This window comes from Syngnathoides biaculeatus, chromosome 11 (genome assembly GCF_019802595.1).
Source record: "Syngnathoides biaculeatus isolate LvHL_M chromosome 11, ASM1980259v1, whole genome shotgun sequence".
NCBI lineage: Eukaryota > Metazoa > Chordata > Actinopteri > Syngnathiformes > Syngnathidae > Syngnathoides > Syngnathoides biaculeatus.
The window spans coordinates 28,828,794-28,847,048 of NC_084650.1; the positions used below are offsets into that span (position 1 = coordinate 28,828,794).

General features: G+C 39.5%; 1 protein-coding gene across 1 annotated transcript in view; it reads right to left on the minus strand.

Annotated features, from left to right (window-relative positions):
- med12 (mediator complex subunit 12) overlaps positions 1–18,255 on the minus strand; it is a 54,456-nt gene that overhangs the window by 8,386 nt on the left and 27,815 nt on the right. The window contains 11 exon segments of the mRNA XM_061834891.1: positions 3,135–3,209; positions 3,774–4,030; positions 8,351–8,486; positions 9,846–10,211; positions 11,612–11,761; positions 15,054–15,189; positions 15,289–15,398; positions 16,167–16,368; positions 16,435–16,596; positions 17,428–17,591; positions 17,668–17,739. Coding sequence (XP_061690875.1) covers positions 3,135–3,209; positions 3,774–4,030; positions 8,351–8,486; positions 9,846–10,211; positions 11,612–11,761; positions 15,054–15,189; positions 15,289–15,398; positions 16,167–16,368; positions 16,435–16,596; positions 17,428–17,591; positions 17,668–17,739 — 1,830 coding nt within the window.

Below are 18,255 nucleotides of genomic sequence, written 5' to 3' on the forward strand. Positions count from 1 at the left end.
TTGTTTCGCAATCATCTCCAGCATGTGGTTATCCCTATTGCTTGTACATCTTTTTCTAGCACATTTTTCTTGCCTTCGTCTCTCCATGAATGTGGTTGGATGCAGAGCTCTGTGAACAACCAGCCTCTTTAGCAATGTGTGCCACCCTCCTTGTGGAAAGTGTCAATGATCGTCTTCTGGACATGTGTCAGGTCAGTACTCTTCCCTTATAAATTTGTACCCTACAGGACTACACTAAGAAGCCATTTAAAGGCCTTTGCATGTGTTTTGAGTTAAGTAGCTGATTATAGAGTGCACCACCTATTGCACCTCTTAATATTCAAACTTTTTGACATACTCAATTTGGAGTTTTCATTCGTTGTCAGTTATAATCAACAAAAGAAATTAAAACTCGAAACACGTCACTCTGTCAAATGAATGTACACATACAAGTTTCACTTTCAGGATGGAATTAATGAAAAATCAACTTTTCCATGATATTGTAATTACATTACCAGTGCCTGCATAATGTTTGAATACTGAACTAAAATGACTTTTAACCATATTCTACCTTGAGATGTACCTTTAAAAATGAAGGCTCAAAATAAGCAAATTCGTTTTGTAATTTTAATGTCAAAATTTGCATTTTACCTCTCGCAAAAACAATGAAAAGCAAAACTATGACTCACAACTTTTTTAGTTTTCACGATAATTGAATTGCAGAGATGGTCTTAAAAAGCTTCACTGAGCTCAAAGTATCGGCGATAATGTGGCACTGCGAAGCTATTTGTGTGACGGAGCGGAGAAGATGGCGACAAATGGAAAAGAAAATGTGGGGGGGGGAAAGAAAAACTGGAGTGTCTGTTACTTTCAGACTGAAATGGAAGACAAGTACTGTGACATGTAATTGTTGTAACAAGGACCTTGCCTTCCACTGAAAACCGTATGAAGTTGCCGATGAATCTCGGCAGAAATAAATAAATAAAATAAATCATTGCCCAAATTAGTGAGATTAATGTTAATGTACCATACTAACATAATGTTATCCTTATAGATGGCTATCTCTTTGGTAATCATGACTTACTGTCAAATTTCAAAATCAATCAAAAAGCTTTTTTGTCATTATATGACTGTGCATAGGACATAACGAGCGCTACTCCACACTCCAACATAAATACAATAGAAGAAAACAGATTTAAGATAAAGTAACGCATTTGACATTTATCAAAGCACAGTTATTACTAAAAATAATTTTAAAACAAGAGGTTTACGGTCTTAATGCTCATATCCATGTATTAGCAACATTATTGCACATTTTTACCCCGTTATTCCATAGAAACGTAACAAAAGAAAGTGCAGTTGCATAGATTTTCATTACGGTGGTGAGATAGTGTTTATGTTCAGTGGTGTTGAGTTCAAGATGGTGAAGGCTCTCAGGAAAAAAAAAAAAAAAAAGAAGCTATCTTTGAGTCTGTTTGTTTGGGTTTTGTGGGACCTGTAACATCTGCCAGAGGACAGCAGGTTAAACAGGTGGTGAGCAGGGTGGGATGAGTCCTGAGAAGTGTTAGTAGCTGTGGTATGGTAGCGAGAACTGGCAATGTCCTCGAGGGACAGCAGAGAGCAGCCAGTGATCTCCTCGACGCCTCTTCTCCTCTCCTCTTTGCAGAGCTCTCCTGTCTGCAGGTGTACACCCAGCATAGCACAATTTGATGCAGTATGAGATATTATTGTCTTCCAACTCAAAAGTTTACATACATTTCCTTAACATGGCATAGCATTTCCTTTGAACTTCATGACTTGGGTTAAATGTTTTGTTCCTCAAACTTCTGACAGTACTCTGCTGGAATCCTGTCCCATTCCTACCGATAGAACTGGTGTAACTGAGTTAGGTTTGTCAGTTGCCTTGCTGGCATTTGCCTTTCCAGATTTGCCCACAAATGTTCCGAAGGGATTCCGCTCAGGGCTTTGTGATGGCCACTCCAGGACATTGACTTTGTTATCCTCAAGCTACTTTTTAACCATTTTGGCGGAATGCTTTGGGTCATTGTCCATTTGGAAAAACTATATGTACTAAAGTTTTACCTTCCTGGGTGATGTCTTGAGATATTGCTTTCATATCTGTATGTAATACGTAATATGTAATGTACGTCTATTTGATGAAGAGTTCCAGTTCCTGCTGCAGCAAATCACCCCCACACCCTGATGCTGCCACCTCCATGCTTCACAGTTGGTATGGTCTTTTCAGATCTACAAGCTTCCTGTTTTTCTCTCTCCAGATGCAATGTTGGTCATTATGCCCAAACAGTTCCACTTAAGACCAGACCAAACAGCATGTCCAAAGAAGTTAAGATATTTGTCTTGGTGTCTTTCTGCAAACTGTAATCAGTCTTTTTTATTTTTCTGTAGCAGCTTCATTCTTGTTAAGTTTTGGTAGGTCTTTCAGCCCATGCCAATGCAGGACTCGTTTCACTGTGGATAATGACACTTTTTTACCAGCTTCATCCAGCATCTTCACAAGGTCTTTAGGATTTTTTCTGAGGTTGATTCGCATGTTTCGGTCCAAAACACATTCATCTTTGGGACACAGAGTCAGTCTCCTTCCTGAGCGGTGTGATGGATGGACATTCCCATGATGTTTATACTTGCGTATTATTTGGTTTGAACAGCTGAACGTGCCACTTTCATGCATCTGGAAATTGCACCCAACAATGGCCCAGTGTGAGATTCTCTCTATAATTTCCTGGCTGATTTCTTTGATTTTCCCATGATTTCAAACAAGTGAGCTGAGTGTTTGAGGTGTACCCATAAATATATCTCCAGGTATGCTGTCAATTCCCATGTTGTCAGTTAACCTATCAGGAGCTTCCAAAGCCATGACCTCATCATTTGGGCTTCCCCATGTTCTTTTAAGCCATAGTACTTTTTATTTGTGTAAACTTTTTACCTTGAACAAAAGATTATCAAATTTCTAAATATTGTGGCATTTAACAAAATTTAAAACTTTGTGTGATCCGGACTGACCTGAAACAAAAGGGGTTTAGGCTGGTTTGACTTCAGTGTTTTGCAGAGTATCTAAACCTCTGGCTTGAACTGCATATACATTAGGCTTTACACGACCAAGATTACAACTTTAAGAGACAGGAAATCAAACTTACTTGAGATGGCTGCATTGAAGTGTATGGCTGGTTTGGTGCCATTTGTCTGATCTGCTGCCCCATCATGCTGTGATTCTGAAACAGCAAATAAGGCTTCAGTGTCTTGGCCAGGAATATACAAGCAATAAAAAAATACTGAAGAATCTGACACTTGTGAGGTCTTTAAACACTGGGGTGATTTTATTTTGCAGTGAAAACAAATTGCACTTGAATGTCTTGAGCCATGTAGACCATCCATCCATTTTCCAAGACTCTTATCCTAACAAGGGTTGCGGAAGACTGGAGCCCATCCCAGCTATCTTCGGCAAAAGACGGACTGGACCCTGAACTGGTCGCCAGTCATTTCCAGGGCACATATATAGACACTGTCACTGACTGGGAACTGAACCCTCACCGCCTGCACCAAAGTCAGGCAAGTGTACCACTCCACAATCAGTGACTCTCCATGTGGACCAATAATACTAATATGTTCTTGTCAACTTGTTGTGTGATTAAAAACTGTGTCACACAGCTTCATTTTCATCTGTCAATTCCCAGGTGTGTAAAGACCATTTCTGAACAGAGAGAGCGATCCAAGCGTCTAAGAAACTTTTCTACTTCTAGTTGGTATTCTTAACTAAAGCATTGATTAAACTCTACCTGGTGAGGAGCAGTTTGACCTGTCAGTGGAGCCTGACTCACCAATCTGACCTGCAGCTGGTGGCGTAACATTTGGTTTTGCTGCATGTTAGGCTGAGCCTTGTACACCATTTGATACTGCTTGTCCAGTCCCATCATGCCAGGCATGTTGCCCTGGATCGTCGGCATCATGCCTGGGTAGTTGGGCCTCGTGCTCATCATCTTGTTCATTGGGGGGTTGCGGACAGGCCTGTAGGGTGGATCTAAACCGGGCCCTCCTGCGGGAGGAGAACCCACTTAAAAGTATGATACAGGAGGATCAAGCAATCATGACAAAGGTCAACTGACATGTAAAGCATAATTTTTAGTATGTTTTTATTAATAAAAAAAAGTCAGCCGGAATGGACCCATCCATTTTTTCATCACACGTCAGGATGTTGTCGTATATGGATTTTTGCATCTCCCACCCTGAAATTCCTCTCGAGGCATTTGTGTTGAAGAAGAACCAGGAAGTGACGTTTTTTGCAGTAGCAGGGTCGTGTGTTTATATTTGTTTATACCTATTGTATCGGCGAAAAATTACTTGCTTTTTTCATTATGTTAGCCAAAATGCCAGCTCGTTGTATATTGCTGGATTTTGCTCAAACACTCAGGAGGATGGATTCAGTCTTCACACTTTTCCAAAAGACCCGGTTTGTTGTGAAAAATTGATCGCACAGGTGCAAAGGACGAGAGCTTTGTGGGTTCTAAATGACAAGTAGGTGTGTATAGAGCCATCAAAAAAAAGAATAGTTGGGGCGGATGACGTAATGCTTCTCTCAGAACGTAACAAAAGATCTGCGTCATAATAACTTACTTAATAAAGTACGTAAGTCAGGGGTGCTAAATGTGTCGATGTGCGTGGGCCGGCGTTTTTAATCGCCGGCAGGCCAAGCGTTATTCATTGCCACCGGGGCCGCCATGTGGTCGCTGCCGCCTCCGAGGCCGGCGTGTGGTCGCTGTTGCCGCCGGGCCGGCGTTAGCCCCGACGCGGAAGTAGATCGGGCGGTGAGGTGGTTTGGCATGCAGAAGGAGCTCGCCCTCACACCGGCCACCAGTGCGTGAACCCCTGAAGTAATTACTTCGTCCAGCATGCATCCTCATGAGTAAGCTACATACTGCCATACATACTGTCAGGGAGTCTGTTGTTAGTTAGAAGTGATCCGCATATCATCTAAATATATAATATATTGGGTAATATTGCCCCGGTCACTTCATTTAATTGACCCCTCCGTAGAAATTGCGTCATCCGCGTCGCTGACCAATCAGAGGCCAGAGATCTGCATAAACCACGCCCCCTTTTTTGCACCCGCCGTTCCCTCAGACAACATTGCATGGTCCAGTATAGCTTTTGTTAGCGTTTTATCGCGTATTTGGGTTCTTTAACAATAGATATGGTTAAGAGGTGTAGTCACGGACTTTGTAATAGTGACGACAGGTATCCTGAAAGGCTAGTTGGTGGAGTTCAATTCGTACCCTTTCCAAAACCGAAGACCCAGTACGAAAATGTCTTTGATGGATCAAACTTTGTGGAAGACGGCATGATCAACTGAATCCATCTAAAATCAACCGGAACAGATATGTTTGCACGAAAGTAAGCCCTATATTTGATTTTCAATACATGTCTCATATAAATGAATTAGCAGTTCTTCACTTGCATAACATAGCTACGTGTGAATGATTGACACACTTGATCTGTGTTGAGCGATATTTTGCGATGATCTGACTGCACAAACGTGTCTCTGTTCGGCGGCTCCCGAGCTAAGCTAAACCGGACTTTGTTTGCACGAAGGTATGGCCTATATTTGATTTTCAATACATGTCTCATATCAATGATTTAGCAGTTCTTCGCTTGCATAACATAGCTACGTGTGAATGATTGACACACTTGATCTCTGTTGAGCGATACTTTGCGAGGACCTGACTGCACAAACGTGTCTCTTTGTTCGCGGCTAGTGAGCTAAGCTAAACCGGACTAGCGAGTCCTAAAAGCCTTCGACGTGCACCGAGACACCAAGACTGAAGGAAGGATGTTTGAGGACACTATAAAGTAGTGATTGTCGTACTCGGTCGGGACTTACGTAGGTTTGGCACGAATTCAAGAATAATTATTGAGGGGAGCGCGTGACGTTACACAAAGAAAACGAGAGAAACAACTCGTAAATCAAGCCTGGCCTTCTTTTCCTTCATACGGCGGTTCACAAACGGCTATACAGATACACATACAGATTCTGCACACAAGTGTGATATGTAACACGAAAATGGGAAACTGTCAATGAAGAATTTGTCTTTGGGTTATAATATATTATATTATGTGGCTTCTCGGTCTTCCTCTGACTCCGGAAAGATCTCGCGCTAATATCAATGGTTTCTCCATCGATATGCATGTAAATACCATTGAAATACCCCTCGCTGAAATACTTGAAGCCCTGCTGTCTGCTTTTCAACGATATTTCACTATTCGCTAAGAAGGCGAGTGAGAAATCAGCTGGTAAATAAGACAATTTCGCTCTAGTCTTTTCTTCCTGCGCCGCCATTTTTGCTAATTGTTTGTCTGAGGTTAGCACACGTGGGGTGACGTAACTTCAGGAGACGTGGTTAAGTGCCCTGTACGGAGGTGTCAATTGTGAGATGTTCTCTTCTTCGAAAAGAGCTTCCATGTCAAAAGGGGCATCGGAAAAATCCGAAAATCTCTGTTGTTCGTCTCCCGTAGCAGGTGGCACAGCATCTTCTCAATGGCCACTGTCCGAGTGTGACATCTGCAAATGACGTTGCAGGCAATATGGCCACAACTTGGATGTTGAGTGAGACTTCCACAACTTTGCGCATAAATGTCACGCTATCTGTTCATTTTTTTTCATATAGACATTGAAGTGAATAATATTCTATGTGGTTTTCATTAAAAAATATCTATTTTAAATTGTATACATGGCTGTCAGTTGACCTTTAAGGAGACATATTGAGATTTTTTTTCCCAAAAATTAAAACTCTTCCCAAGTGTCTTCATATAATGTTTAGAACCCTATAACCCTAACCCTTGCTGGGTGGATCTACAAATCCAGCCAACTTTGAGGGGGCTGTCATATCTCATGAAAATGCACCACTGCTCACCATATTTACGAGTACCTAGTGTGGGTGTGCTAACTTGAGTATGGCTTTGTGCCATCATGAGGACGACACATTGTAAATCATAGAAGAAACATGGCTGTCAGAGAGAAGGTAAGACAGATAGTTGCTAAATGTGAGTTAATGACTTTGTCACATTGCTCCTTTTAGTACATTGGTAAATACAGGTCATTCACACAGGTTTTAAAAATATGCTCACAATTGCTTAGTATTTACATTTCACCAATGTCATTGTTTTTCACAGAGAAAGAATATGCCTATATGGTTACATTTCCCGTCAATGTGGTGCGGCACTGTTTGTGTCAAAATATTTGTTTCTTCAACCGTTATACTTGTGCAACATAGATTTTATTCATGACCCCGTCAATAGCGTCCTGGAATTTGCGTTAACGAGCAGACCTTCCTAAGGCAAAGTTAGGTTTTTGTTTTAAATACACAACATTTAATTCTATTAAGTTTTAGGTTTGGTTTGATAAACTTACGCTGGGAATGGAGACAAGGCTATAAAAAAAATGTCTGAATTTCCCAAATTTTTGTCAAGAACATAACCAGCGGACAGAGCTGCCAACATATAGAAACTCACTTGTAAAACAATTTACCTGAAATCCATATTCAATTTTTTTTGTCAGAACATTATTGCAGGAAAGTTATTTCAGTATTTTAATCGGATAAAAATAATTGCACAACAGAATCATCACACATCAATCATAATGGTTAAATTATGGATTCAGTATTTGTTGTTTCAATTTATTTATTGCCTCAACCTTGTCATGGCAGGCACAGTTGTAGCCTCGACCTCCGAATATAAGATTTCAACCACCCACCATCAAACATATCTGTCTACAGATTCATTAGTCATTACTGATTGTTTTCAACCGCTGTAAAAAAGTAAAAATGAAAGCATGTCTAGTAAATCAGATTACTCAGATGTTTAAAGTAAAAAAATGGAACTCCATAATTTCAACCAACATTACTGTTGAATTAGATTGGACTTGACAATTTATGGATAGATATTAGCTTGAATTTCTATTTTTGCAATGTACTAGTTGTAAAAACCTGGTATTTGCACATTCAATATTTTTTGTACTAGTTTTGTTTACCTTTTTATATTGTTATGATTGGTACTGTCTTTAACAGCATCGCAGGCCCTTGCGTACCGTAATTTCAAGCCTCTGTACATGTTATACGTATTGAAGAATTGACAATAAAAACACCTTGATTACCTTATTTTGTATGTTATTTCCTGTATTCATTATTGCTGCTGAAATTCCACAAATTTCCCTATTGTTGGACTAATAAAGATTTTATTGTCTTGTTGTTTCTCTTTTGTGTATTTTGATGGAAGAATGCCAAATATCATTCGAAAAGACACCTGGGAACTGTTTTAAAATGAGGGAAAAAAGTATTTAAAGTTCCTCGTATTAAATACTGACCAGGAGGTAGAGGTTGGTTTTGCGTGTACATGCCCATATTCTGCTGGCCATATGGTAACCTGCTGTAAGGATTCTGCATGAGCTCTGGTGGCATGTTTGTCCCATAGCTCACACCAGGTGTGCGGTTCATGTAATCCTTAAGAAAGGTGAAGAAGAGCAATAATTAAAAGGCAGAAGGAATGTGTGTGTGCGTGTTTGGGTAGAACGGGAGGGTCTTACTGAACCATATTTCTCTAACATGTTGATTTCATGTACAAACCCCAATTCCAATGAAGTTGGGACTATGTAAAATGTCAATTAAAAACAGAACACAATAATTTGCAAATCCTTTTCAACCTACAGTGAATTTAATTTCTACAGAGACAACATAAACACACACACACAGCGTAGTGGCCCAAGGGCACCGTTAATGTCAGACCGCAGTCACTGATTAAAATGGTAGTATACGACGAGATGTCCGGCCGTGGACATCAAAGTTCAACCTTGCATCTCAGAGTCCCCAACAAGTGCAAATAAAAGTCGGTCAGCTGAGTGCCACGACCATTAAAAAAGCCCTTTGACATTTTACAAAATCGAACTCCTGTCTGACGTCCTCGTCCAAAAATCTTTTTCCAAGTATCCAAGCCTAATGAAATGCTAGGAACACGGCGCTGTGCTGGCTGTTTGCTGTGTTGAGACTGCTTGTGCCCATCAAAATCCGGTGACATACGACCCCAATCATACAAAAAATAAAATACTAACATCTGTGTTGTTATGTTACAAAAATTCATTAAAAAAAAGGTGAGTGATGGAATCAACTTATATAAAATTCACAGAACTCTTCCATAAAGGCAGAAAAACACGTACGTGCTGCGCACTACAAGGAAGATTACAGCGATTGATTCCAACAAAACAATCCTATAAAACCACTCTTCAGTCATTATTGTCATTCAAAAAAAGAAAATCCAGACTTTGAATCAAAGCAAAAATTACGCCCGTGGCTGGCTTGTGACCCAACAGAGTACAGTCACCATTCATATTCAACACCTCTTATCCTATTTCAGGTCATGGGGGACTGGAACTTATCGCGGCTGACGGTGGACGAAAGGCTGACTGTGCCCTGAACCGGTTGCCAGTCAGTCACAGGGCATAGAAGAACCAGACAACCATTGACATTCTCACACAGTCACTAAGTGGGAACTGATCCCACGCTGCCCACATCCAAGTCAGGCAAGTGTAAGAGTGTCTGGAACAGCTTGTGTCGGGGTTCGACCAAAATCTAAGGTGGGCCACAAGCATTTAAAAAACAAAACAAAACAAAAAATCACCAGAAATAAGCCTAAAATAAATATTGAGCCTTTTTAGGGGGGGGGGGAGTCTTTCTGCAGACAATATTTTACCCTATATTTAACCCTAACCCTGGAATAAGTGCAAATATTCATTGGATTAAAAGGCTACTTTAAACATCAATAGATCATTTTCAAACATCTGACCGAAACTAAAAAGCTTTCCAAACCTCCGTCTTGGCCGATGGAGTCTTCTTCTTCTTGCTAGACTTCTTCTTGCTGGAATCCGAGGGCACTGTTGGCACATTCTTCTCCGGCTTCATGGCTTCCATCATCTTCTTTTCAGGCTCCTGCGAGATGGGTGTCAATGGCTCCTCTTCCTCTGGAGGCAGTGGGAGCGGCTCCAGGTAGTAGCTACGCGGTTTGGGCTTCAAGTGCGTGTGGTAGAGCAGGAAGCGCTGCTGCTCTTCGAATTTGGTCACCTTGCGGTCCATGCGCACCGTACCAAACCAGCCCCACGAGAGAGGGGCAGAGTGTTTGAGACCTTCAAAGACGTCCCACGGGGAAATCTTCTGCTTGGTTGACACTTGAAGGCCCTGACAGAAAATAAGCATATTGTGACCCTTATGAGTCACACAAACAAGACAAGATCTTTTGGGTTGCAGGTGGAGGCTGCGTTGAGTAGTAACTAGGAAAATAATGCTAGCATCTTATGCACCTGGTCAGTTACCAAGTAACACTTACCTAGCTTTATCATACAGCAAAACTAACCGGGAGGTTGGGCAGGGTCATGAATCGAAATTTAATCACGTTTCCGATTTTGGCTTCTTCCAATCATAAAAACATACAGTAATCGAAGAAAAACTATTAATGTGCCAAAGGTTGTCTGCAATACATCCTTTGTTGGTTGTAGCAAGCGTGTGACATGTTTTTCTGTCCTCCCTGAATGTGCTTTAAACTGTTTATTGACATTGTAGTTGGAGTTTACGATAAAACCTAATGCACAACGAAAAAATAATTGCACACTTGTACATTTAAACGGAAGACTTTTTTTTTTTTTTTTTTAAACACAGCACCAGCTTTTGCTCAGTCAATGGAAAAGAATTGGAGTCAAATTATATTACTGATTGGGTTGGATTGGCCACAACAGTGCCCTCTGCAGGATGTAGGAGTAAAAATATGTGCACATACGCAAAAATGGATAAATAAGTCTTCACATATATCTGTAACTACAGGTAAAAAAAAACAATGCATAAACACACTGACATATACAGTTCATTGTCAATCGAGTAAATAAAACTGTAAATGTGGCAGGTTACTAACCACCTCTTTGAACAAGACAATCATCATGGATGTCCCAAGTTATATTTAATGTTGAGTTTTGGTTGTTAAATAAATACAAAATTTTGAAATCAATTAATCATGTTGACCGCAATTTCTCGTGAAAAACACACATTTTTTTCCTTGCCAAAATCTCAAAAGTCAATGGTGCGCATTATACTTGGGTAAATGGGAATAATTTTTTGGGGGACCCCCTTTTAAAATATTAAATAATTAAATATAGGCTGCCATTGAGAGGTAATGAAAATAACGCATTGTAAAAATGCATGATACATCGGGTTTCCCAGAATTTTGAGGTCAACTCCGGGGTGGTATTATACTTGGGTGGGTTTTAGACTGGGGGGAAAAATATCATTAGTTATTTCAAGATCAATCAGAATAATATTTTTTTTCCCATAAAGGCCCAGCCCTAGCGGGAAGTCACTGTATTTCACGCATCCCTTTGTCAGGGTTTGATAAAGTACGTACATTTTGGTCGCCGTCTCAAGCCTAGCAATGGAAATCTTACAAATATTCTTTTGTTTTCAATAAATATTTTAAAACAAATAGCCAAGTTGATGCAATAAATATTACAAAACTCTTAAATGCCCATACTTTGCCCAACCCTAGTTGAAATTAACAGCTCTGCAATATCAGTCACTCTAATGCAGCTTACCTCTTTCTCGAATCCAGCAATCTTATTACCCTTGGTGTCGATGAGTGAGCCCTGAGGTTCACACGTGATGACATCACGCGTTTGCTTCGGTAGCGGCAGCAGCTGGCGAACCTTCTCCAGGCTCTCCGATTGCCGATCCCCAAGTTCTTTCTGTGGATGCCAATTTTAGAATGCTATAAATGTGTCACTCTTGTGTGTTAAACCCACCTTTACACTAATGTGAGCTAGTAAAAGAAAAAAATTAAACAGAGCTTTTGCGGTTCAATGGGATAAAGTAAAAGAAATAACTAAACAAAGCACAGAAATTATTTAATTTTGTTTCATTATCAAAAAATGAGAGAAATTTTTTAAATATATTTAGAATTGAAATGTGGAGCTCCACAAGGCTGCCTCATCCTTGGGTGCAATTTCCAGATGTTTGAAAGTGCCAGCTTCATCTGTTAGAAGAATTACCGGCATATGCAAGTATAAACATCATGGGAATATCCAGCCATCACACATCTCAGGAAGGAGATGGGCTCTGTGTCCCAGAGGTGAACATGTTATGGTGCAATATGTGCGAATCAACCCCAAAACGAAAGCTAAAGACGTGAAGATGCTTGATTAAGATGGTAAGAAAGTGTCATTATCAAAAGTGAAACGAGTCCTGCTGAAAGGCCACTCACCAAGAATGAAGCCATTACAAAAACATAAAGTCAGATTACAGTTTGCAGAAAGACACCAAGAAAAAGATTTTAACTTCCGGAGCTGTGTCCTGTAATCTGATTAAACTAAAGAGGAGCTGTTTGGCAATAATAGAGATGAAAGTGGACTTTGGTGAAAATTCCTGAAAATACAAATGTGAGCACTACGGGGGTCCGGGGGCATGCCCCCCCTCCTGGAAATTTTTGAAAAAATGGATGGCTGTGTCGCATTCTGGCGATATCTGTGAGCAAAATTCAGACAACAATTGAAAGTAAAATTTCCAATTCCTAAACAAAAAAAAAAAAAAAAAAAAATGGGCAGAAGTTCCCCAAGGGCCAAGCCCAGATTTTTTGCACCCCCTCTATCACCGGATAGCACAAAATCACATTTGTCATTAAAATATGCCATCTTATCTCAAGACAAATGAATTAAGTGAACTATTCAGTAAAAAGACATCTAAAATTGTCCTTTTCCCCACATTATACATATTATAGTATAGATATAGAATATACACAAAAATATATCCTAGAATTTCTACACCGTACAGCAAAACATGTTAAAGAAGTTGATCTGTAGTAATTACTATTAACGTTTAAGTTGTACTGATACACTCGACCCCATTGCTTACTATCTTATATAGATCTAGTAATACTAATAGTATAATCAGTTGCCTTTAATATATATAGAGAGAGAGAGAGAGAGAGAGAGAGAGAGAGAGAGAGAGAGAGAGAGAGAGAGAGAGAGAGAGAGAGAGAGAGAGAGAGAGAGAGTGGTAAAAACTGTGCCAAACAAATATTAGCGTTTCATCTGAGATGACACTCTGTGGCGACCCCTAAGGGGACCAGCCGAAAGAAGCTTACTTACTTACACAGTCATTAACATTTGAAAAATGTACGGGTGTGGTCAGTCATGCTTGCAGATGAAGATGCGGGTGTGATTAAGAATGGCTTTAAAATAACTTTTGGGATTAATACAACATAACTGTAAATTAAAAATTAAATAAACAAATACATAACTAAAATAGAAAACTAAAATTCCAAACTCAGAAATGATCATTTCCAATTTCAACTGATATTAGTACAACATGATATAAAATGGTATTCAAAATTTTTCAATAAATCTGACAAACTTTATCTGAAGAAAAGTTAAATGCACTGGCCTGTAAAGGAATAAATACGAACGGTCTATACTCGCAATGTTTTGAAAATGCTGAAAGTTTAGTTCAACATAATTGGCGTTCGTGGTAACAAGCTAGCGATACATTGTAAACAAACATTCCTGTCGGCATTCTTGACGTATTGTTGTGTGGGGAGCTCGCACCACAGGACTGCTGTAAATAGGAGGCCAGCTTGCTACAACGTGCCTTTATGTGCACCCGCTCGACAAATTGACCACGCCTGAATCAAGTGACGAGGTGGATGATCGTCTAATGTTGTTTTGTTTTTTTTACGCCGTCACACTACCTCGCGATTGAAGCAATGAGCACCCCTGGTGTAACTGAATTTCCTTTGCCATGGCTCATGATGTTGATGACTTTCGACGTAAAAGCGCTCACATCACGTGAAGCAGTTCTGAACATGCGCTTTCGTACACGCTCAATATATGCTCAGTACGGTTAACTTGCATTTCCTGTTTCCGGGTGAAGAATGGTTGTTCTAGAGGATGCTCGTTTAGTTAACAACGTTTATGAAATAAACACGTAAATTAATGTCAAGAGCACAAAAAATAAGCGACATCTTGAGAGAATGTGACGGGAGGGGCATTACTCTTACTTGTGTTAGTGCCTCAACATAGCTACGCTCGTGAAAGCAAAACAACGAACTCAAACGCATGTGTGTGAGCAAGGCTATCGACAAACTTGACTCATGGGTGCCCATACATACGATTGTAATGGCCATAAAATCCATAATATATTGGGTCAATTGTTCTAATATTTTCAGATGTTGAAGCGGGCACAAGTAGAAATGTCCACATAAATTTTGGTGACGATTGAGCACAGTTGTCGGCAGCCATGAGAGTTACGGGCCAGCCTGGCTGGAAATGAAAAAAGGAACTAACCGTTCCAGCTGTCCTTCGAGTCACGGGCTAGCAGGTATGAAAAGGTGAGAAATTTAAAGAAAAAGAAATAAAAAGGAACCAATGGTCATAGGAAAAAGGAGTGCCATACTATATGACAGCAATATAAGGAATAAACACAGTTTGAACAAAATGGTGTTTGGAAACTCAAGCAAGATGTAATTTTTTTTCTTACTAAAAATATTTTACTATGCTAAGATATATAAAATCTGAGTAAATACTTCCACGTTTTAGTATCATACATTCCTTTGCTGACATTCTCTATGAAGTGAATTTGGTCTTTACTTCTGCCAATGACGTCACCATGGAGGACGTCTCAAATTTCCAATGAAAAAGGGGAGTTCCGTTGGGATTTTTTGCTTTATATGGATTACTACAAAATGGATTGGTATTATTGGAAATGACTGTCAGTTTCACTTTCTTGGACAAAAAAAAAACAAAAAAAAAACAAAGACATAAAACCAACAGCTTAGTGAAATATGGCTACTTATGACCCCAGCAGTACCTCATAATTTTTAATAGCGTAAAATAAATTTAATCCTTAAACCTTTATTTCGATGAAATTTTTATGTAACTTTTATGTGCAATGCAATTACGTTTTTTTTTTTGTATAGCTAAATACAGTACTTTACATGCTGGGATCATGTTTCCTGCTTGAGAGGAAAATTGGTATTGTTCTTACCCTGAGCTTCTTGACCAGGTTCATGTAGGCTCTCTTATTCTCCTCCATGCTGCCCTGAGAGATGCTGGACATGTCAGCTGCCAGTGTGCCGTTAATCAGCACACTCAGCATGTCCAGCACGGTTGTGAAGAGCTCACTGTTGGAGAGCAAAGAAGCATTAGCTGCATGTTCTGTGTCCCCACAGATTAGCGACCATAGCAAAAAAGAGGCTTGGCAAAAACTAGGCTTGGCTCACTTATTGGACTGCATGTCCACTGTCCCGCTGCTGATGATGTCGAGCAGGAGGACAGCCCATTCAGTGGTTTGCTGTGTGCTGCGCTGAACTGTGTCGAACATACCACCAACCTGGTTAGTGAAGGGGAAACAGAGTTAGTGTTCATGCATTACTGACAAATTCGCAGCAAATGTCTTCACCAGGGTTTTCCACCAATCAAGAAAATTTTCATTGCCATTTGTTTTCACTTTCGTCTAAAAAAGTTGGATTAAAAAAGCTTCCCACAGTGCTATATTTGATATTGTCAACATTTACCATAATTAGGGTTAGGGTTGTTTGTTCTTCTCAGTACTCAACATGATGTCATACCAGGGCAGTACCGAATGCTGCAGACAAATTCCTTGTGTATTATTACATACTTGGCCATTAAATCTAATTCTGATTACCCTTATTTCTCATAAATGAGCACTCATGTATAATACACATCCCCAATGTTGGCCTAAAAATTCTGGAAAACCAACAATCTGTGATTTTTCTTCTACCAACCTCATCAAATTTAAGTGCTATATGTATTTCGATGATTTCTCAAAAAATTCTTGTGAAGATAAGCACTTCATATGTAGTTAGAATGCATGATTTTGCTTTTACCCATATGATCAAAATTGTAAGAATCTGTATTTTGTTTTTTTTTTTTTTTAATTAATCTGAAGTTGAGAAATTTTTTAAACACTTTCTATTTATTTTCTCTTATTTTGAAATTCAGAGGGCTACTTGTACTCAGTATGAGAAAACACACAGTTGTGTTTGATTGCTCAGACAGCATTTATGAGATAGGTAAAATTTAAAGAAAACATGAAAGAATAGGAAAAACACATTTAACACATTTTTGGTGTCCTTACAAGATTAAGTCGCAGTTTCAAGGCCTCGTGCATCATTTGCTTGGCCTTGCAGTCATCCTGGTACTGGTCCTCTCTCCAGTTGGTGACTATTTGCTGAACTTGGCTGTAAAGTGAGGTGAGAAGACCCTCCCGTTGCTCGTCCTGACCCTTCAAACAAGTCAGCACTAAAGACAGGAACGGCTGCTGGCTCAGCAATGACATACTGAGAAATGGAAGGGGGGTCAAGGATTATTCAACCATCTAGTTATGAAAAATAATAGTCCGTTACCTTTTCTGTTTCTGGCGATCCCTCTCCTTCCGCGATGACGAACCAAGATGTTGTCCTTTCTCCAGCTCCTCCCCGGCAGCCTTCAGAACATGACCCTGAACTGAGGTGGGAAGCTTTGCAATCAGTGGAGCCACCAGCCACACACCAGACCGTTCTGACGAACTGTAAAGGCAATGCACAAGACAATGGTAACTCTACCACAACACTAAATGTCAACCAAAATAATAATAATAATCAATATTGTACATTAGTGCCTGTTATGGCTCGGGGATAAATCAATTTTATTAATTGATTTGTCAGGACAATTGCTGGAGCAGCTTATCATCACCACTGATATATATCGACCATCTATCCATTTTTTTTAACTGCTTTTTGCACACTAGGATCACAAGCGTGCTGGAACCTATCTCAGGTATCTTCGGGCAATAGGCGGGGTACACCCTGAACTGGTCACCAGCCAATCACAGGGCACAAATAAACAAAACCATATGCACTCAGATTCACACCGACAGGCAACTACCTCTCGCGCTAAAACATGCCTACGAATAGCGAAGAAATTTTACAAAATTGTGATTAATGTTGCCAAATCAAAAACTTTGGTGCTGTATTTAGTGACTTTTACCAACCCCTCTGGTGGCCTTCTTTCTTTATTAAAAAGGGTTAGTTGCATATATATATATATATATATATATATATATATATATATATATATATATATATATGCAACATTTTTTAGTTATCTGTTCCCAATAAATAAATAAATAAAAATTTTTTTTAAAAATCCATGAATCTTATTTGGTTTTAGTCGAAATAAATAAAATCCCAGAAAATTAAAAAAAAAAAAAAGACATTTTAAATAATATTGGCTTTTTTTTGGGTGCGGGGGTGGGGAGTGTAGGAGTGAGGGTGGTGAAATATTACATTTTTGTTTGGGGCTATATCACCCAGCGTTATTTATTTACATAAACATTTACATAAAAGTGGTTAACACACCTTAAAATGGGTTTCATCTTGCTGTTGGTGGTGCTGTTGTTTGAAGCAGAGCCAGTTTGGAGAGTAGCAGCGTTTCCTGAGGGGTTATTTGAGTTCATCTCAGCTGATTTTTGAAACACCTCGATTGTGGCTTTGGCTATGTTCTCCAACAGAGAATAGAGTTCCTGTAAGGGAAAAACACATTTATTTTGAAATGGTGTTTACTGGTGTTCCTGACAGCATCCAATACGGTCAACTTGCATTGTTTGTGCTCTGTTTTATCATCAGCTGAAGCTCCAGCGATGATTGTCTCATGGTCCACTGGTCCATGTTCTACAAGGAGAGAGTTTATGACAGGGGTGTCCAAACGTTTTCCCATGAGGGCCAGGATCGTTAAGTCTAAAATGTGCGGGGGCCAACCATTCAATCGGACATTTTTTGACTCAATAACATTATACACAAATCAAATATTTTTTTTTTCATTTTTCTCTGGAAATGGCAGACTTGACACTGGCATACAAATATTTTTTTCCTTTTCAAGTTTTTGACCAAAATCACTCGATTTGAAGACCAGATAAAATGAGGAAAAAGTCTGTCTGTCAAAACCCCTTTTGGGAAGCAAAGCAAATTTATGTGTATAGCGCATTTCATACACAAGGTAACTAACTCAATGTGCATTAGACGATTAAAAGCATTCAAATACATAATAAAAACATTTGAAAATGTACAATTAAAACAGTTTATAGTGCAAGAAATATCACTGAAAAGTGGAAGTACTCTAAAATGCACAAGAAAAAGAGTTTTTAATCTGGGTTTGAAAACACACTTGGGGCTGACATCACCTCTGCA